At 42.6% G+C, this 21,583-nt stretch overlaps 1 protein-coding gene across 1 annotated transcript in view; it reads left to right on the top strand.

The window, feature by feature from the left end:
• Window positions 1-239: 239 nt before the first annotated feature.
• The window catches only part of MAP7D3 (MAP7 domain containing 3), a gene marked incomplete at its 5' end in the record, with an annotated part of 30,290 nt that continues 8,946 nt past the window's right edge, over window positions 240-21,583 (top strand). Inside the window, 11 exons of the mRNA XM_010151104.1 lie at window positions 240-320; window positions 1,748-1,911; window positions 4,725-4,839; window positions 5,776-5,808; window positions 10,449-10,550; window positions 12,769-12,867; window positions 13,271-13,369; window positions 14,416-14,541; window positions 16,629-16,774; window positions 17,140-17,270; window positions 17,848-18,092. Of these exons, the coding sequence (XP_010149406.1) occupies window positions 240-320; window positions 1,748-1,911; window positions 4,725-4,839; window positions 5,776-5,808; window positions 10,449-10,550; window positions 12,769-12,867; window positions 13,271-13,369; window positions 14,416-14,541; window positions 16,629-16,774; window positions 17,140-17,270; window positions 17,848-18,092 (1,341 nt within the window). The remainder of the gene's footprint in view (window positions 321-1,747; window positions 1,912-4,724; window positions 4,840-5,775; window positions 5,809-10,448; window positions 10,551-12,768; window positions 12,868-13,270; window positions 13,370-14,415; window positions 14,542-16,628; window positions 16,775-17,139; window positions 17,271-17,847; window positions 18,093-21,583) is intronic.

Genomic DNA, 21,583 nt, shown 5'->3' with positions numbered 1-21,583 from the left:
TAAAAATAGTGGGTCGGTTGTTATGAGGGAGTGAAAACTGGAAAGAGGAGGGTATTGAATTTCCTGTGAATTTTTCAGATGATCTCTTTAATATCTATCCGGAGTGTGCAGTGCTTTGGTGGTATGTGTGTCTCAGGAAGTTCCCTAATCCTTTTGATAGTAAAGACTTAAAACTTCTTTATTTAAATTTCAGTGTTCAAAATAACTGACAATTAGGTGTCCAATTTTTCTTTCGACAGTGATAGATGGTTCCACTCTAAGAACAGAAGAAAGACAAAGACTGGCCAGGGAGCGTAGAGAAGAGCGGGAAAAGCAACATGGTATTTTCATGTTTCATTTAAAATATAATTTCCTAAAATGTTTATGATAAAGGAATAACTTACCCTCTTTCTCCTTGTTCAGACACTTTTTTTTTTTCAGCTTGCTGGGAACAAGAGGCAGGGTCTGCTCTTGATCTTGCTTCAGTGACCATGTGTAAACCCAAATGGAGGCGCGTTAGATTTGAGAGGAAACCATTCCAGAGATTTTTACCTTCTTGTTGTATGTCACTTCTAACCTTCCATTTCTTAGTGACCATCAAGCAAACTTAGCCAATTTCTTATTGAAAGCCTTGACAAAAAATACTTCTGATATGATAACTTTTAGCTTAGAACTGCTTCCTGTAACCCTGAAGGCTGAGGTTTGGGAAACACTGAGTCTGAGAAAACCAAAAAGGGTTTAGCCAGTTGAATGGCTTGATTGCCTTGAACACTGCTCCCCTTGTGTCCGAGCACACTGAAATGACTCCTGGATTGAAGTAGCAGCAGTATATGTTTTATCTTAGCAAGGAATCTGAGACCTAGAAAAGAGCGTAAAGCTCATGCCCAGCTTTATGCCGTTTGTGACGTGAATCAGTGCATGTGTGTGTGGCAGGAGATGAAAGGGTCGCAGTCTGCCCTGCAGCCCTGGTTCTCGGCCTCCCAGCCTGTGAGGGGGGGTGTCTTGCTGGCCTGTAGGTTTGTTTCTTAACATGAAAGGAAAGACACAGTGACAGGAATGACTGTGTTATCCGAACATGGAGAGAGGGTAGGCCACGGGCGCATATAAATTGAGAAGTATTTCTGGGGCCTTATGTAGGTACTGCCTGTGCATTGCTGGTGTAATTGTCCGGTCTCTTGGTTCATTTTGTCTGTCTAGCCACAGAAAGTATTTCCACTGTGCATTCAACCACTAGCATTTTGTCACAGGACTTGAAGCTTCTTGTTGAATTGCGTGCAGCTGCCCTAGATGGAGGCTGCGGAGAACAGTGACACAACTATTTTGAAGTCGGACGCAGTAACTGTGGGGTTTTCCTGTCTTGTCACTCAGGGTTTTAAATCTTCATTATATCTTGTTCTAAAAACATGAAAATCGCAACACGGAGAATTCTACTTTTTGATACTCAACTTGCTACTGACTTACAAAGACATTACTATTATGACAGCAAGAAAAGTAATATGCTTAACGTAGGGTATGTGCATATCCTGACATTCCTGTCTAGACAGTGAAGTCTAATGGCAGGAAAGGTTCTAATTCCTGCCCAGCCTGGGGACAGAATTGGACACCTCCGTTGTCCTGTGCAGTGTCATTCAGCACTGCAAGCCAATCTTTCTGTATGTTTTAGCTTTAAGTGGTGACAGTTTTGCTTGGTCATCTCTTGCCTGTCAGTTGTGTTGTAATACCAATGAACAGTTAAGTTTGATGTTAATTTTTTCTTAAAAATTTACAGCTGCCAAAGAGACGCAAATCCTTGAAAAGGAGAGAAAAGCAAAACTCCAGTATGAAAAACAGTTAGAAGAAAGGCAGAGAAAGCTAAAGGAACAGAAGCAGAAAGAGGAACAACGGAGAGCAGCAGTAGAAGAAAAGAGAAAACAAAAGATAGAGGAGGAAAAGGTACTACGTGCCAAAGTTCTGTAGTTTTAAAGAAACTCCTACATTACTGTGCTCTGAAGTGGTGTGAAACAAAGTTACAGAAACAATGAATGTGTTGGAACATAAAAAGAGTTTCCACATCTGTACAGTGAGCTATGTAGACACGTCCTCCTTCCCCAGTCCAGGCCTAGCTGTAATTGCCCCCAAGGCTCTCGGCTCTTCAGGAGCTGTGGTTACTGTTTGGCCACTGGTTATTTTTCACATGAGCAAAAACCCCACCCCCTATTCCTAGACTTCTAGATTCCTTTATGTGCACTTTGTAAATTCTGTTTGTAAATCAGTGTGGGTGACAGGTCTTAGACTTCCCTTTATTCTGGGTCTTGCTTCCCAGGAAGCTCCACTGTGGACTAAGAGACTGACATTCTTTCAGTTCTTCTAAATTACAGTTTGTTACTGTCTGTTCCACAGTTGATAATGTTATCTGTGTAGGTACCGTTTGCTGCTTTGGGCTGTGTATTGACTGTTCCTGCCTGTGCTTAGACTGCATATGGAGCAGCAGAGCAGGATTTGAGTTGCAGAGCTCATTGCAAGATTGATAGAAGCTGGAAGTAGAAATGAATCTATGAAGTTATGCCATCCCCATTGAAGAGTAGGTCGGCTGGTGCGTATTAAATGCGATGCAAGTTCTGATCAGCAGGAAAAGCGTGACATGCACATGTGTTTTCATAAGCTAGCTGTGAGAACTTGCTGTGGGTCATTGCTGAAGAGCCTGTAAGCTTGGCTGGCTGTTTCCTTGGAGTCCTGCCAGCCTTACGTTGTTCTAGCAGTATGTCTTTTTTTACCCTTTTTGACTGGCAGTATTCTGCACTGGTGTTTGGTTATCTGCAATCAGCTTCTGGGTGTGTTAGATTGATATTCTGTTTGAACTTCATGGAATAGCTTACATTGCTGAAGAACAAACAGAAATGTTCGGGTGGGCCTTGCCTGCAGTCCAGTCTAGTATCATCTCTTTAAGCAACTACTTTATGCAAAAAGCATCCCTTACGCTTCAAGAGGTGTTGCCCCTAAGCCTATGGTACATCTGTTCATGTAATTTTGAAGAAGGTGGATATGTTTTAAGTGGCCACTGGAGTGGATAATCATGGAAGACAAGAACTAGCCAACGCATGTTTGATTGGTGTTACCCTTGCCTTTTACGTGGGTCCTGGAGGAAGATTACGTTGTGCACAGTGAGTTACGCACGAAGAATACAGCAGCTGGGAAAATAGTGTGCACTTGACCTGTAAACCTTGCTTTCAACCAGAAAGTGAAAACAGATCTTGACTTCTGCACTCTGATGTTAGAAAACGATCACTTTTAAAGAAGCTAAGCTATCTTAGGGCAGTATTTGCCAGCAAGATACCATCTACACATGTACATTTAGTAGATAGAAGTGCGTAAGTAGATCAAAAAATGCATAGTCTCCAACATTCTTGTTTGGTCTTCCAGCCAAGTCTCATTTAGTTAATCAACTTCTGTAGAAGCAGCAGCACAATAGCAAATACTGTGGAAAAAGAAGTGGTTCGCTGCCTAAGAGACCCTTGAACCCATAGCTTTGGTCGAGATACCTGTCTTCTCACAGTTACCCAGTTATTCTGTGCAGCCGTGTGACCTACTGTGCCGGTGTCTTGAGCTGCGAACTGATTTTCTGTTGTTTGTACTGTGAAGCCTGTGTCTCCAACGGTGACTTTGAAGAATTACCGCACTGCAGATACCTCCATGGAAATACTATCTGCAGGTTACATAATGTCTGGGTACTTTGGCACCTTAGGTAAATTCTAGTGCAGGTTTCTTTTAACAGAGGGGAATCTAAGCTTTATATTTCAAACAAAAACTTCTAGTTCTATCTTTTGTCAGTGAATGGAATCCTTCCTCCCTTCCTTCCAGGTTTGCTTTCTCTTTTATACACTCTGACTTTCTTAGTTTGTGTTGTGAGATGGTGTTGAAAGAAGGTGAAAGTCTTGTGTCCTCAAGAGGGAGAAATGTTTGGATAATGAGTCCCCTTGGCATCTTACTGCAGTGTATCAGCAGTAAATACTGCTTTGAAAGATCACCTGGGACATGACTGTTCCAGAAGAGAAATCTGTTGTTGACACTTGTATGGAAACCTGGCTGATTATGGAGAAGGAACAGTCTAGTGTGGTTACAGTTCATCTTTGTGCACAAGAGCTGACGTTCCCCCCTTAGCAGTTACTAGTCCTGGAGGCGGAAGAACAAGCTTCTTTCAGTCCTCCTTATCCTGTCAGCAGTTCAGATCTGGAGTTGGTTGTCTTGGCCTTCATGTTTTGCTATTTCTGGTTTCATCGTTACCTCTGTTAATGCCAGTGACTGTTAAGACTTGGGTCAGTGTTTGTACAGTTCTCTGAAAATATGAATGACTTTATACTTGGTATTTTATAATGGAGAATTTTTAGCACCTTTTAGAAACAACTTCAGCATATAAATAGCTTAAAGGGTAAGCAATTATTTTTGCCCAGTTTGGGATTCATCCCTATTTAGAAAATAAGTAGTGCTGTTTACTGAATAGGAAATCTGTTTGGTGGCTATTTTAAGTAAAGAGTAGAATAGATAATCTGTGCTTTAGCTCAACCTAATCATGTTCGCAGTGTTTTAAAACCATTAATTGCCCTTAACGTTGTTTGCTTGGTAGTTTTTGTAACAAAATCTTGTTACCAGGCAGTACAGGTAAAGCAGTTTTTAAATCACACTGGGGTGGGGGGCAATCTGTGTTTTATCTTCTGGCATAGCAGTGGTTTATAGTTACACAGCTTCATAGAGGTGTTGTGTGATGATAGGAGCGATATGAAGCAGTTATGCATCGTACCTTGGAACGGAATCAGCGACTGGAAACACGGCAGAAGAGATGGTCATGGGGAGGTTCTGTAACTCCAGATGCAGAGAGCAAAACAGGTAAGTCACACCTTTTCTAGCATGGCTAAAATCACAGAATAGTATGTGCGAAAACTGGCAGGTGCAGCCCTGTTCACAAGGACCTGGGCATCCTTTCCTGTCTTGGATCTTACAGCAGGATCTACTCTTGGGGAAAGAATCATATCTGTACTTGCCCTGAAATGCTGCTCAGACAGCTATTTTTGACTTTGGGAAGAGCTAGAGAGAAGCCGCATGGGAAGCACAGTGCCTGGCAGCATTGCACTGCCAGCCCCCAGCCATCAGGGAAGAGGAGTTGTAATGTGTGATGGGGAAATAATTCCAAGTCCTTCCGCTGCAGTACAGTTAATGGTGTGCTGACTGGTGATAAGCAGAAGAAAAAAACCCCACAGTTGTACTGTAATGTTCCATCTCAAGTGTTGTAAACGCACCCTTAGAGTTACAGAATACTGGTTATTTGAAGGATGGGTAATGGGTAAAGAGATGGAGTGGGTGTCTGAGCTTCTCAGAGAGTTGGTTCTATTCTGGATTAGGTGATGCATTTTAACACTTTTTTGAGCTCAGATTGTTTTACTATTTCACAAAATTAACTGCTTCTGCTTGTAAACATTCTGAAACCAGACCAACAAATCCAGATTGCAGTGGAAGGGATCCTTTCGCTTCCTAACTGAAAGAAGCTGCCAATAAGGAACTTGATGTTAAGTTACTGTCCAGGAATAAAATAAGACAAAATTGCTTCAAATCAGCCCATCTCCTGAATTGGTGGAATTATACTGAGTGTGTTTTAGTAGTGTCTTCTCTGTCATCTTGAGTGTTGACTTTTAAGTCTTTATTTATAACGTGTTTGAAAGTGCTTTGATCTAAATTATTGTGATACCCAGCTTCCCCATTTTTGGTGACTTGCATTGTTTGCCATTTGACCTTGTGACTTCGCTTACAAACCTTCTTCTTCTACAGAACAACAGACAGCAGCTGAAGGTGGAACTGGTGGTATTGATTTCTAAAATGTTCTTTTTCTGTTTTTTTACACTCGCTACTAACCTTTTAAACGAGTTCTTGTTTCGCTGAAACTAAGGAAAACCATCTTCTTAGAGATCTTTTCCTGGATCTTGGCCAGCTGTGCGACAAATGTGCTCCCTAAGTAGAAAGCAGTCCCCTATGTTTTTAACTGTCCCTCCCAGCTGATTAAACTGCAGATTAAGTCATGGCATCCTGAGGGAATTTTTGGGGAAAGGATATGTGCATTTGTGTTTAAGATGACTGGATTACAACTTGGGAGAGGAGGAGATAAATTCTTAGTGGTGTGTATTTGGATATAAATCAGTTTGGTAGTCTAAGCTTTTGTTTTTTTTAAGGGCAGTTTCAAACTCTTTCATTGTTTCCTAATTTGCACAAAGTACATGGTAGGGCTTGGTTTGTTTTCTTTTTGCTTTGTTTTACCAGCAATTGAAGTAACTTTTGCAAAATCAAATTACGTTTTGCTGAAACTTTGTGAAAGGGAATGGGTCCTTTGTGCAGTTTGATACTTTTTTCCGTGAAGGGTTTTGCAAAATCAGACCTGTCCAATTATGTGAACACAATTCTATCTATAAAACTTGTTTTCACTGAATTTCAGGCACTTGCCAGTGCACAGAACTGAGCCGTTCAGAGAATTCTTTGGATCACTGATACGTTTGCCAAGGCTTTGTGTTTAATAAGCAGAATTATTTCTTGTAGGTAGTTTAAGATGATCGCTCTCAGCTGAGACCCAGCTAAATCTGAATCCTGTATATCTGTGCATGCTCACAGCATTACTAATTCAGTACAGCTGTCTCGTAATGCTGACAATATGAGACTTGAAAATGCAATGAAAGTCCGACTGAGTATGATTTAACTACTGTGGCTTGTTCTGGCAGCGCAGCAGAAGCATGTGTGTTTTATTTAACTTCTCTTTTCCCCTTCTCTGCACAGCATGAATCCCTAATTTTCTTCAAAATTAGCCAGTTTGACTGGATTGGTTTACCTGTTTAACATGTGTTCCTTGGATACATATATAAATCCAATTACTGTATTCCACATTACCAAATGCCATTTAACCTTGAAACTAGGAAATCACATTTGCCTTACGTCTTTAGGAAAGCACTATTCATTTTTTCTCCCCCATTCCTTTCTACCTTATCTAATTTTAAAGCTAAACTTTACAACGAACGTAAAATAATGTCCTTTGCGCTCTCCTAATTTATGTGAGGAAATGAGTCGTCTCGGTCCTTTTGATCATGGAGGAAGATCGTCAGTGCTGCTGAAGCACTTTGAAAATAAATTGTCTTCCAACAAACGTGCTCCTGATATAAAAAGAGGCACTTAAGCTGTACCTTATACATCATCAAGTGCCAACAGGAGGAGCAGAGATACTTTGCTACAGTAGATCAATTTGGATAACTTGGCACCAATTCTGAAAAAAATTGACTGTGGAGATAAACAGATAATGCAGTGGTTGAGAAAGACACTTGTACATCCACAGTGGTTTAGATTTGTGTTTGATTTTACGTTGGGGTTTCAAGTGCACCGCTCTCTTACCTGGACTGGATAATGTGGAATCATGATTCAATTCACGCTTCTCGTATTTATTCCCATTTCAGGATCATTCTTAGCTTTTCATCTTTATGGGAGCTCCTTACTTAATTTTTATTTAAATTCTACCCAGACCACGTAGGAGGCCCAACGTCCGGCTTCCTAAAAAAATCCTTATTTGGTCCTTGTCCCCTTATATTTGCATAATTACTGGAAAGACAGCAATAACATTTGGTTTTAATCTGAAAAATGACTCCACATGAGCTCTGCTACATTCTGCCCCCATGGCTGAATAGTACGCCTCTCTAACAGCACGTCCAGAGTAGGTTTCAATGCAATATTATTTTTCCACCATCAGATTCCATGGCAGATTTGGGATTAAAGCTCCATTTCTTAAATGAAAACCATTCAGGGAATAGATTTCAAATATTCTTTACATTATTTTAGGACTAAAGGCTTTCTGGCCTATTGTATTGCTGTGCAAAAAATACAGAATCGGACATGTTCTTCCCTGAACTGGTTGTGTCAACAGTAATATTTAGGATCATGGGTAAAGCAGCATTTGTGGGTGATAGAAGTAGTGTGCTCTGGAGGGTAAGCTCCATGTACCCGAACAGGCAATCAGCCGTTCTGTACTGTTCATGCACAGAATGTGATTCACTGAGACTGCACCAAACACCCTGCTGATGGCCTGAAATTTAAAAATTGATAAAAGCCCGGAGTCACATGTTACATTAATGACATTGCTGTCCGTGCTGGGATGAAACGCGCAGGGTGTGGGTCTGCCAGGAGAAATGGCAGGGCTGTGTAATAAAGCGCTTTTGATGACAGTCTTTGTAAATGAGGGAGGTCTAACAATGACTGCTGAGCAAAACTGGAAGTTCAGGTGCATCTGTAGGGTAGACGTGTTCTATTAGAATAGAAATTGGGCTGCTAGAGTCTCTCCTTTCTAAATAAAGAGCTTCCTTGTCCTAGTAGAAATTTAGGAGGAACTAAGAGACAGATAATCTTACTTTATTTAGCCTAATTTTATCCAGCCTCAGATAGGCAGTGCGCCAGCACCCTCTCTCAGCTAAACTCAGAAGCTAGGTCGAGAGCTGCTCTGATGATGATTTTTTTTTAAGGTACCGTGTTTCCCGCTGTTCACCCAATGGCAGGCCTCGCTGTGTGGCACTCTTACGCTTTATTTGGCTTCACTTTGTTTTCCCCCTTCTCTTAGAAACAAGACAGACGTTTGGTATTGTGTATGTCTCTTCCATTTAGAATCCCTTGATGTCAGTAGTTCAACTTTAACTACTTCAACTTAACGTTTTCTGGAGAAAGAAAACTGAAATATCTATATGTGCCAATTAGACTTTTTTCAGTCAAGGCATAAGCTGGGATATTACCTGATGCCCTCACCGCTGCTCTCCATCCCGCTGTAAAACAGAAACTGATACTGGTTTTTGTCTGAACAGGCATACGCAGACTGTATTTTTTCTGTTGAATGGGTCTCAGTAGGTGACAGAACGACTGTCAGCTTTCGTGCAGGTGCGAATTTGAACCAGGAGGCATTTGCATGAAGCATCTCGGGGGTGTGCCACGAAGGCCGTGAGCGCAGGCAGGAGGCAGGCTCTTTCTAAGGGCAGACACTAGAGGGTAGTCTTTCCCTTTGGAAACATCCAAACGCTTGAATTACGAGTTTTCCTGATTTTTGTGTATAAAACGTCTCAAGGCTGTTTTAGTTATCCCAGTACTCAGGCTTCATTCATAAAATGCCTTTCTTTTTTCCCCTCTTTTGTTGTTGTGTTGGGAAAGTGTCCACTAAGCTCAGACCTTCACTTCTTAACTAGACTGAATAGATCCCATTCTCTCCCTCTTATCCCATGGGGACTTTGCTCTTATTCACTGTGCCAAGAGCTTGCCCCTTTGGTAGCTTCCGCTCCAAAATCTGGTTTTCACTTGACACGATTTTGCCGGAGGCCCCTAGCTCAGAAAGTCTGAGTTGAGCACGTGCCAGAAGGACGATGCAGAGTCAGGGCTGGCCATAGGAATCCTTATGTCCAGGCTTTTGCTGTGAGGAGCTGCCCTAGCATGCTGGCCAAAGGGAAAAGATGCTGCCTCTGTGGTGAGTGGTGCTGCTTTTTCTTTGGGTACATCTGCACTAATGAGTTCATGTTAATCATCTTTGCTGTCCAGTATGCCAGCAAAATTGATTGCTTGTGTTTGATGTACAGAATCTCTTGTGTTTATTATGCTAGTCTGTACTACTTTGTGTGCCTTACTGTTTTTTGTTTATTGGGTTTCCATAGCAACAGGTACATGCTTTTCCAGGGCTTACACCCTCTGGAGTAGTGTTCATCCTGAAAGTATGTTATTTGAAATTAAAAAGGAGGTGTTCATCTGGCTTGTGTTAAACTTGAAATTTTGCCATGTGAGATCCGATTTTTATGTGTCTATACACATACCAAAAAATAATGCTTCTTGTGGCACTTTTTTTCAGAGAAGTTAGAAAATTGGTAGGGAATGGGAGTAGTGGAGTTTCTTTTCTTTCTTATAAAAGTGGAAATTTCTAAAATAGTCAGAGCCACCCTGGGAAAGTAATTGGAAACAGCAATGCTTTCTCACCTTCCCTCTAGACGTGCTTTTATCCCTCCAAGAGCATTTGTTTTGCTTTTGTTAACTAGTGATTGAAAAACTGTTTTGACATACCTATGTGGAAAGCACAAAGAAAGAAATTATTGTCATTCAGGTTTTGTTGTCACTTTCTCTGTCTTGCCAGTGGTGGTAACGCACAACCTCAGCAGCTTTTGTCTTTACATGTTAGGAGCACAGGGTTTAAAAATCACCTGTTTGCATACATACGCCTAAAATCTTGGCATCGATCCACTAAAACTAAAAGCCTTTTCTGGGCACATTACAACTGGCGCTAATTGTGTCAAGGCTGTCCAGAGGGGAAAAACAAAACCTCTGTTTCTCATTAAGCAAACCTGGAGACAGCTTTCAGGATGTAATGCTTCCAGAGTTAGCTCACAGCAGCGTGCGAGAGGTTCTTCCTCAGGTATGAAGATGCATTCTAAAGTCAGCGCTTCTTTACACAGCCAGCAAGCGGTCCACCTCCACAGCAAACCTCAAACAGACAGAAGCTGTCATGAATAAACGTCTGTCGTCATCCGCGGCGCTTCTAAACGCTTCTGATCGAAGTAAGTGTTGGTGTGTCGGCTGGTAGCAGGTGTTAACTGCTACTCAGGGAGGAGCTGGGAGGTGCAGTGATGCTCGTCTTCCTCCTCCCTTGCTGTGTAACTCACTTCATGTCTTCATCTCAAATGCATTTCATGCAATTTGTTAATCCAGCTTGACTGTTCAGGGTTTTGACCCAGTTGATGTGAGCTCTGTTAGAGGAGAAGAGTAACGGTAAAAAACGCTGGGGTTTTATTTTTTATTTCTATAATTGTTTTACTAAAGTCGAATCTTGGTGAATGATTGATTCACAAATCGTTTCACATCATCTTTACGGGTTTGCATGCCTTAAATCACACCCTGAAATTTCAGCAAAAAGAAATAGTACAAGAATAGCGTGCCTTGTTCTGTTAGACAGCTTCAGTCATTTGATTGCCTGTGGGGTGGAAAAAAACAACTTGGTTTTTGACATCTTTCTGTTGTGCCAGTCGTGTACTCTGAAGACACACGCTTTCTTTTTAATATTAGAATTCTGCTTTAACCAAATAAAGACAGATGCATGAGAAACCCTAACACCCATAGGAGTTTTTTGCGCAGGAAGAGATTGTTTTGACCTGGAGTTTCTAGCATGATAGAGCTATAGCATGCAGCTCTGACCACTGTTGCCTAGCCCAATGAATTAGTATAATCTTCATACTGATACTCAAATGATGCATTTCTTAAACTATTAGTGCATACCACTGCTTGCAAGCACTCTGGGTTACTTACCATGCCAACGACTACCAAGGAATATAAATGTCCTGGAAGGCAACTATTCATTTTTTTAAGGGTTTCTGAGACCGTTTGCACTCTAGAGATCGTTTGGCAATCTCTGTGGCTTCCAGTCTCATTTTGAATTGCAGCTTTAGGGTGGACGAAGCTCCTGACTGCAGCATGTCATGTTTAAAATGTGCAACACACAACTTTGCCTCTCTCTGGCAAACCTGTACATGTGAGCCTCCCCTCTGCCCCATCCTGATACATTCAGTAAATCGTTGCAATCTGCCTTCTCCAAATCAAAAAAAAAAAAAAAAAAAGATTCCTTGTGGGGAATCTTCCCAGAGTTTCATTGGACCCTGTCTGTATCCTAAATACTTTTTTTTCCAAAATGCTGAAAAGCATTAAGCTAAGAGCAGCTTAATACAAAACCAAGTTCAGCCAGGTCTGTGCTGCAGTTTCCTGTCAATCTGCAACCTATGATCAAATGAGCTGTGCTGGAAGAATCCCTAACACAGCTAGCAGTGATTTTGCTGGTTCACGTTGGACGGTGATGCAGCAGAAAAGATGGTACTCACACGCTGTATGTCTGGTAGGGGAATTGGTGAATTTAGCTGTACTGGCGTAGCTGCAAGGGCTCTGAGTCACTGGAGACTGCTTGTGATTTAAAAATATATATAATGTGTCTGCAGGGTTCAGCTCTGAGTCAGAAACGGGGCTGTAAAGTACAAATTAAGCTGCTAACAGAAGAAGTCACTAATTATCAACTAATTGGGATTGCTTATGAACTTCCTTTCATACCTTGAAATCTTTTGTGAATCCTCGTTCGCTTCGGAAGAAAAATTCTCAAGTGGCCTGAAATAGGAGAAATTTGGACAGGACCCCAACTGATCCATGCGGTCAGGATATAGAGGTCGAGTAACTGAGTGATTTTGATCACCACAGCATGTTAGAGCAACTCTGTGCTCTTGATCTGGCACTTGAGAAGGAATGGCTGTTTGGTGAAAGATGGCTAAATTCAGATCACAGGAAATACAGTCGCAGAATTAACCGGATTGCTTCTGCCATGTGCACGTGCCTGGGAAAGGTGGAGGAGCAGAATGCGGAAATGAGAGGAAGATGCTTGTCCCTGGATCAGTGGAGTATTTCATCAGCGATCTTCTGTGTTCTGAGCTTGGTCTTGCTTATAGAGAATGTGAGCAATGGCCCTTTTTAATAATTTATTTATTTTAAAAGGCATACAAAGGTGGCCTTGGTAGGTCGAAAGAATCCCATCGAGACTGGCATCCTGCTGCTATTATCAGGAATATCAGAAATCATGTTTTATAGAGAGTAATTCTTCCCTGATCCAGTTTTTCTGCTTCTGAAGGATTTGTGCTATAAAGTGACTTAATTACTCCTCTGGATCTTAGGGAAGTGGGGCTGGTGCTGGAGGGGACTCTTGGGCTTTTCAACATTTATTAATCCATGCGCTTTCACTTCCAGGTACCACAAAGAGAAGTGCCTCATTAAACAGACTGAATAACAAAGTTCCTCTACATTCTCAGCAGCCAGCACTCAAAGGTTCGCAGGTGGAACAGAAAGGTGCTAGAAATCAGTTTGTTTGGAGAATTGGGAGGCAGTAAATGGGGTATTTGAAGCTGATTTTAAACCGTGTCCCAGTCTCGCTGTAAATGGTTTTACTCAGGCTTCCACCACTGTGCGCGTAGCCTGTGCACTGGGGCACGAATATGGTTACGCACGTCGCAGTGCCAGATGTTGGGTGACGGTGTCTATAAACCAGCCTTTTCCCTCTGGAAAGTGGAAGGGCGGGGGGAGAGTAGGCAAATGGTAGCCAAACCATTTAGCCCGTGAGAAAATAATGCTTGGTAGTGATGGATCGGCGGTTTTAGCTGATTTCTTGGCAAAAGCATGGGCATGGCAGTTTAGAAGATCCTATAGCAGAAATACCTTGTTAAAAATAATCTTCCTTACGCTTGGTCTCTAGGAGGAACAGAAAAGAAGAGGAGCACATCTTTGAGTAGAATGAGTAGTAAACCCCAGTCCTCTCCAGAACTAGAAAAAGTGAAAAAGGAAGAAAAACCAGGTGGTTGTTTCATAAAGCTGAATATTTCTTTTTAAAGCCATTCATAGTAAAGTTTGGACAGGCTTACTTTTGCTAGTTTCCTTGATTCCTCAGTTTTGGGGGCTTTTTAATGGCTTTTTAGTGGTAAAAATAAAATTGTAAATGGTAAAGGTTAAATTTCTCCCTTTGGACAAAAAAGAAATCCCCTAAGAAGGACTTTGACTTTGTTAAATGGCACTGTAAGTAGATTGCAACACGTCTGTGTGCTTGAGAAAGAGATGTATTTGAAAGGTGGTAGGTTTAAGTGTTAAACACAGTAAAAACGTCACTGCTATTTTCACTTCTTAGTTAAATCTTACCTTTGCTTTTTAAGCTGTCTTTCATCATCCAGTCCAAAAGCAACTTCTCTGTTCCTGCTGCTGGCCTCAACTTGATGCATGCAAATGAAGGAGGAAACCTGCTCTCCCCTCAGTCTCTCTTGGTCTGTGGTCCCCACTTAGTTACAAATAACCTCTTTTCTAGGAACTCTTCCTAAAGCTGAAGACTGGCAACTCTTCTAACCTGTTTTTCCCTTTGAGTTCTGAAACTTTCCTTTTTAGCAGCTGTTGCCAACAGTGGAAATGATATTCTGCTTCAGAATCTTTCCTGTACGGGAGTATGATGGGTGCTGTCCGTGTGTATTTGTATGTGCAGATGATGCCTTTTGCTTTGACCTGCAAGTCTTCTGTCTGTTACGGCAGAGCAGCCTTTCCTGCAGCCTAAAGAGCTGGGTCAAAACCTTTTTGTAATTTGACTGGCTTCAGCATTCATCTCTGTTGTACGCAGACCAGTTTTTGCATGTTAAAATGATTAGCAAGCCAAGGACGGGGAGTGCAACGTAAGAGATGGCAGCGTTTAACCCCTCTGTGCTATTAGTTTGGATTTCCCTCTCCACGACTTAAGTATTTTTCTTCCGAAACTGTTATGATTTGCCACAATGCTCACAATCTCCCTTTGCTTTGTACTGCTTGTCTTTCTCATTATATGATTTCATGTTGGATCCTTTTTGATTTGTTCCCATCGTTTAGCTCGTCGCTCCCAGCTCAGTCCCCTGGACAGTAGCGTAATCAGTCGCCTCCTCGCCCCCACACAGGCCTCCTTAGCTAGGAGTAAAAGTGCTGCTACATTATCGGCTGATGGACAAGATCCCTCAGGTAACAGGAGGGCAGCAAAGCCTCCAAGTTTTATGCAGTTGCTCTTCAAGCAAGAATGTACACGATAGTTGCTAACTGTGCTACACTCCAGTATGAATCAGGCAGTTAACGTACGGTTATGTGTAATGCTACTTACCCAGTATTTCCTTTGGTCAGTAACAACCAATTCGTATGCAGTGTCGCGTGTTTACAAAACCATAGAATAATGCTGGCTTTTGAAATCCAGTGCCACTTTACTTGCTCTGCAGAGAACCAGATGCTGGTGTTCGATGTGGGTTTTGATCGTGGGGTTTTTTTTTTTTTGAACTGACAGAGATCTGCATTTGGGTGTACCCTCAAACGAATCTCTGACTCACTGGTCAGGGAATGACAGTGCTAGGAAGTGAAAGGGAAAAAACCCAAGCAAACACATCATTTCAAAGGAGGCTGAAAGGAGTAAGTGCAAAGCCTACATTTCTCTAGGGGAAGAAACTCTGGTAGGAGCATGACAACAGGGTTGTCTTGGTATGACATGCAGGGAGCCCTGAGCTGGCTTCGCTCAGGCTGGCTGTAGTAGAGGCATACTGGAAGGGGAAGATACTGTAGGAAAAAACCCTGGCTGGCTTACGCAGTTTCATACTGGTCCAGCTGAGCTGATGAGCCCACAGTGTGGCTCGGCTTAGTACTAGAGCAGAATCTGCATCGTGAGCAAACCCTGGGTGCACCCCACATGGCTTAGAATTGTTAGTGGCTATGGGAGCGCCCCAGTAAATGCATATCTGGAACCAATGTGGAGTCTTCTCTTCTCTCTTTACCTTACAACTTGCATTCGCAGTTTTGCTTGTTTCTTCTTAAGTATGTTCTTCCAGCTTTATTTTGTATTTTATGCCACTTGGTCCTTGTTGGTGATGGTGACATTTCCACACTGCTCCCCTTGTGTTACCATCAGTTTTTACTTTTTTGGTTTGTAGTCAGTGGTCAATTTTTGCACACCTATGTGCCTCCTTTACCATGAATATTTTGGGTCATGTCATGTGGGGAAATACCATCTTTTCACTGTTACTGACAGCATGTGACTTGCTCACTATTGCTGAATTAAAGGTAACTTTTACGTTTTTATCAGTTTACTTAAAGGTACTTTCTTCATGTCAGTGGAAATGTACCTGTGCTTTAGCAAAAACTGTGCTCAAACAGAATGCAGTTCACCTTGCACAAATGCTGTAAATATAAAAATAAAATGTGTTTTCCATGAAGTTACAAATGAAGCGCTGGCATCTGTCACGGTTTATTCAGACTAGAAAAATCCAGTATCTAGTTTCAGAAGTAGATTTTTACATGTGTCTGCTTAGCCATTTTACATGTGTATGCTTACGTTCATGAATAAAATAATTAGAAGATACCATTTCTTTCAATATCTTACGTGTGGAGGGATTGACACTTCAGATAGGAAAGGTGTTTTAGTTTAACAGTTTACCTTTTTCCCCTTGATAGGTTTCTTTTACACCACCTATTTTGGTTTGTTGATGTGGATAAAAGGCACACATATATAGCAATAAAGGGATCGGAGAGGGAAAGTAGAATAAAATAATGTTGCACAAATGCTTATTTCACAAAAACAGTTTGTAAAGTAATGCTCAGATTCCTAATGTCATGCTGCTTTATAAGTACTCTTTAAAAGTGGAGTATTTCCTCCTTGATTATGGGGAAACATGCTTAAAATTTGAACCTGTTGAAGAACTTGCAAAGAAAGATGCTAAGCTATTAAAACCAAAGTATTTGTGCTTAGATACAGGTTGACTAAAATTGAAGTAACAGCAGTGTATTGCACGTTTAGGTGGTCTTTGGAAAAGCATTTTATTTTTATCTACTCTAGGCTACTGCTTTCAAAATGGTTTTATTCTTGGTGCTGTTGCTTCCAGTGTACTAATTGTGTGGTGGTGGTGTCTGTGTCTGTGACCCATTGCAGTCTGCACTGCCTGTGGTGTTTCTCTGTGCGGTTTCTAACACACACAATCTTTCTTTCTCTCTTTCTCCCCCTTCTTTTTCTCCTGTTCTTATGCTGTGCACTTGGTTCTTGTTTTGTCTTGTCAAATTCCTAACTTTTATAGAATCTCACCTCTGTCCTCGTTCAGCTTCAGCCAGTTCCATCAATTCCCCAGTCCCAGCTCCTAAAGTGCCCGTGCGCAGTCGTAGCATCGACAGATTGAAGTCCTCTGTATCCTCATCTGACGCAAGTTCACCGGATTCAACCCAGGTCTGTTGAAAATCCACAGAAATTAGGTTTGTATTAATCTGAGTGTTTGGAACAGCTCAGGATGAGATCTTGTTTCAACAGTTTGCTTGCTTGTTGAAAAGTTCAATAGCATTTGCTTAAAAAACACATTATTGAAATCAGATTTTAATTCTGTAGTCCTTGATCTCTCTGGTACTGCAAAGGCATGCTGTTTGCTGGTTAGGGTTCCCAAAGTTTAGGTAACATACTGACTGGGTCTGTGCTTTGGAACAGAATGGAAGCGTCAAGTACATCTTGTCGAGAAGTTTTGTGTGTGTTGTGGTAGTGGCTCCCTGTCTGAAATGTATTCTAGAGAGTGAGCATTGTTTTGGTTTTATGTATCTTAGAAATCAGAGATGGAAAAAGCATCCCCGGGTTCTGGGTTACGACGCCCTCCCTCACCCTCTGTGTCTGCCCGTAGAAGATCCCCTTCTCCTGCTAACTTGGTGAAGCGTCCTCCATCACCTTCTACACTCCGGTACGCGTCCAGGTTAAACATCTCCTTTTATTCAGAACAAAGCGAGGGATGCTTCCTGCCTCAGACAGCTGTGCTCTTAGCATCTGGATGACCTACACTAGGCCGCGTTTATGCACATAAGGACTTCGCTTTTGGTGCGATTTCTTTTCCGCAGTAGGGATGCAGCTCTTACTCGAGCCTTTGTGTCTTTTGTGCAGAAGGAATGCCCCCTGGTTTTGTGTACGGCCTGCACTGAAACCAACAGCAAGCATGCAAGCTTCTGGATAAGCTGGTCTGCCTGTATTAGTGTAGGAAGTTTCTTGGATTGGAATCACAGGGTTCATCCTTAACGTGGAGTAAATGAAGGTCTGGGCTACCAGACCTGTTTTGACATTAGCCTACAAGTAGTGACTCCAGGTGCCCGGGGTATTTTGGAATCCTGTGTTTGAGTTTTATGGGGAAGGCACCAGTAGTTTGTGTGTCATTTATTTTTAAAAGTGAGGTGCATAATGCAAACTAACCAGAATAGCCTGCTGTCCTCAGTCACTTGTCTGAGGTTTTCACCATTAGCCCTAAAAAATATTCTTTATTTTAACAGACAGAAGACTCGCCCACCTTCACCAAGCGTGTCAAAACAAAGGCCACCATCTCCTACTCCAGTCTCTAAACCAGCGCCCATCCAGCGTCCAGCTCTGACGCCGGGTGTTATAAATATTACCAAAAAGAAAACTGAAGCAGAGAGCAAACCAAAGGAAAAGAGCACAGAAGTAACAGGACAAGAGCAGGGTGCTTCCCCAGCCTTGGACAGGGATGCCGTAGCAGCTAGCACAAAGACCAAAGAAGGTGAGTGTTTCTCAGTGACCAATGCGTTACTCAAGGCGTCTCCAGCGTGTGCAAATGACTCGTTTGTGAGGCAGACCACTGCAGGGTAGGATGCTTTGTGGTGGAAGCTGTTCGTTGCTGACTGTTCATACAGTCATTTTACGTGATGTGACTTGCGGGTGTGGATTTTAGTGCAGTAGTTGTTTTATTTCACTTGGAGATTTAAGTTAGGAACTGTCAATATTATTGCTTGTACTCTGATTTTAAGAAAGCAGAAATCCTGTTTGCCTCTTGGACTTCAGCCACACTACCTGAGGGATCTAATAGCTCAGGTTTGCAGAGTCAGTAGTTAAACTATGCAAAGGTATTTCAGCCCAGTTGGTAGTTCATAAAATTGTTTGTGTAGAGACCTGCTTGGAGGAAGAAATCAGCTTTTGGTGCATCACAGCTGAGCACCCTTTTTCGCAAAGCTGGAAGGCTGCCTCGGCCTTGGTTCCAGTGAATGTGTAGTCACTGCTGCCACAGGAAGAAGGGGCAGTGCACGGGTCATACTGAGAAAGGGTCTTGGTAGGTTAAGGAGGGCCATACACTGTATAAGCAGTTAGTCTGCTAGTCCACTGCACCAAGTATGTACAGCTCTGTCCCTCTTACCGGAAAAACACTGTCTGCCATCTCCAGAGTAGAATCTAGGAGAGCCTTCTGATGAGGTCTGTCAGGCAATTCTCTGTGGAGAAGGACTTAGGGGAGCCTTAACAGGAAAAAGAGGGATCTGTGGAGTTCAAACCACAGCCAGTGGACAGTACTGGGGGTGAAAATCCTTCAGACGTGTGAGGTAAGTGGGAACATGCTTGCTGCACGTTCCTGCTGCGTATTCCTCAGCTGCTTCAGTTGCCTGTGATTTCGCAGACTCTTATGGACACTACCCACTGTTGGGTGTGAAACGGTGTCAGTCAGCTGAAGAACTCGTTTACAGCACAGTCCTTAGAGCACGTGTGCCTCTAGAAGAAAGCGTGGGTGTGTCAGTCACAGGTCTGTATGCAGTTGCACATCTGTCTCAGGGGTCACATCATTCATCTTAGCAGTCAGGATGTCCACCCCTTGGTGTGCTGCATTACTGTCATAAATGTCTTGCATGCCTCAAGGCAGGCATAATCAATTGTGATCAATGTGATCAGCTGGCTGAAGCCTCCATAACAACCACATTTCTGCATCTTGTGGTTGCTGTGTGTTGTTCCTTGGATGTCTCCTTTCCACGCTGACTTCTGGAACTGTATTAACCCCGTTCATCTGTTTCCATTTTATTTTATGGCTAATCTACGAGCTAGGCATATTTGTAGTGATTCATTCTGGGGTTGGGTGAAGCTCTTTTTCTTTGACACACACAAGATAAAGAAATAGTGGGCATGTTCTTCAACATACAGATGATTTCATTGCTCTTCAGATGTTTTGGTACACTGCAGTATTGCTAAGTAAGGCAAACTCTTTTGTTCTTAAAAAGTTGCTTTCAGTTTTCAAGGCAATTTCCATTTTACCTGTCTGCATAGGCAGTTCACCCTGTGGGTTGGTGCAGCGCCACGTTGCAGACAGCTTCTGAGGTCGGAGCACACCAGTGAATGGTATGTGGCAAATCAGTCTCTAGGTCTCATAGGTTGAACCTAATTTCAGCTTTCTGCACTTGTGTCTTCATACCATCTCTTCTCCCTCAAACTAAATTTGATTGCACATTGCTGGCAACAGCACTGAAGTTTTTGTCTTGTTTTTTGCGTCTTCCTACTAAAACCTGCTGTTCTGCAGTAGAACGCTGTTTGTCAGTGACGTGGAGCACTTGTCAGTTCTGGCAGCAGCCTTTCGCGGCTTCTCCGGGAGTTAAAGGCTCGTTTCAACTCAAAGCATAAGAAGTGCTCCTTCATGAGCTCTCCCCTTATGTGTGATGATAGGTAATAAACTGTCATGGAGCCTCGCTTTTTTTGTATCTGAGTAGTGAAGACTTTGGATTAATTGTGGATAAATGACTTGCCTTGAAATGTGTTGGAATCTTCCCTCCATCCAGATAATGGTACAATACAAGCACATTTGTGTTCTTCCAGTCAAACTGGAAAATAACACTCCGGTAGGGAACTGACACCAGCTTCTCCTCACACAGCAGATCTGTGTAAGTCTTTTCCATCTTCTAAAACAAATCATAGACTAATAGGAGAAAAGGAGGAGGTTCAACTTCCACATCATCACAAGTTGCAGATGATCTGCATCCTTCCCTCTCAGTTGACAACCGTATTGCTGAAGAGGAATGCCTAAAGGCAGCATGTATTCTGAATGGCTGCGAGTGTCTTGGTAGTGCCTCTTTGCTCTTAAACCGCAGCTAGAATTACGTGGGGCTAACAGGTCAGCTGTCAGTTCTATAGACGTGTTTTACAAGGGCCCTGAGACATTCTCTTACCTGTTTCACTCTCTGTCCCCTTCCATCATGGAAAGGTCCTTGGAGAAGACAACTGTTCTTATCAGGAATGACTGTGAGAGTACAAGGAAAATGGAGCCGAGTATAAAATGTTGGAGGAATCTTCTTAGGGAATGTTAGCAGTCACGTTGGGAAGTCCCATGTCCTGCCCTGTGGAAAGACTGTGCAAGGGCTGCATGGATGTTGAAGTTACCATGTGGAAAACCTCAGGAAAGCTTCAAAAGTCAAAATGCAGTGGGAAGGTCCTCATAGGCTTGAGGTCTCCTACCCTTTCTTTTGGTTTTTGCCCCCTGTTCTTTTCCGTATCTGCTGTGTTCTAAATCGTGACTCATGTTCGTCCATCATTTCCAGTACCAGATACTCATGTTTCAAGCTGTTGTTACCATGCTATAACCCTATAACCTAAAAGCTGAAAACCTTTAGCCTTCTTGCTGAGAATTAAGTTGTCTTACTTAGGTTCAGTTTTGAGGGGGGGGAAATAGGTTAAACCTGACATTAAATGTCAACCAGTTTTGATTGAAGGGATCATTGCTTGGAACTCAGGAGAAGAAGGAGAGTTTCTGAGCTCTGGAAGAAGGGACAGGTACCTGGGAAGAATACAAGGATGTTGTGAGGTTTTGCAGGGAGAAAATTAGAAGCGCCAAAGCCCAACTAGAACTTAATCTGGCCTCTGCCACAGAAGTCAGTAAAAAAATTTCCGTAAGTAATTTAACAACAAAAGGGGGGCTAAGGAGAAGCTTCATCCTTTACTGGATGGGGACAGGCTGGATCCATGGGCTGAGGCCACTGTGAGAGGGTCAACAAGACCAAGTACCGGGTCCTGACTTGGACCACAACAACCCCCTGCAGTACTCCAGGCCTGGGGATGAGGGGCTGGAAAGCTGCCTGGCAGGAAAGGACCCAGGGGTGCTGGTCAACAGTGGCTGGATATGAGCTGGGATGTGCCCAGGTGGCCAAGGAGGCCAGTGGCAACCTGGCTAGCATCAGGAACAGTGTGGCCAACAGGACCAGGGCAGGGATTTCTCCCCTGTATTGTGCACTGATGAAGCTGCCCCTC

Source organism: Eurypyga helias, unplaced genomic scaffold (assembly GCF_000690775.1).
Source record: "Eurypyga helias isolate BGI_N326 unplaced genomic scaffold, ASM69077v1 scaffold21734, whole genome shotgun sequence".
NCBI classification, from domain to species: Eukaryota; Metazoa; Chordata; class Aves; order Eurypygiformes; family Eurypygidae; genus Eurypyga; species Eurypyga helias.
Note: the sequence above shows the minus strand (reverse complement) of the source record. Positions and strands in the feature narration are given on the sequence as shown.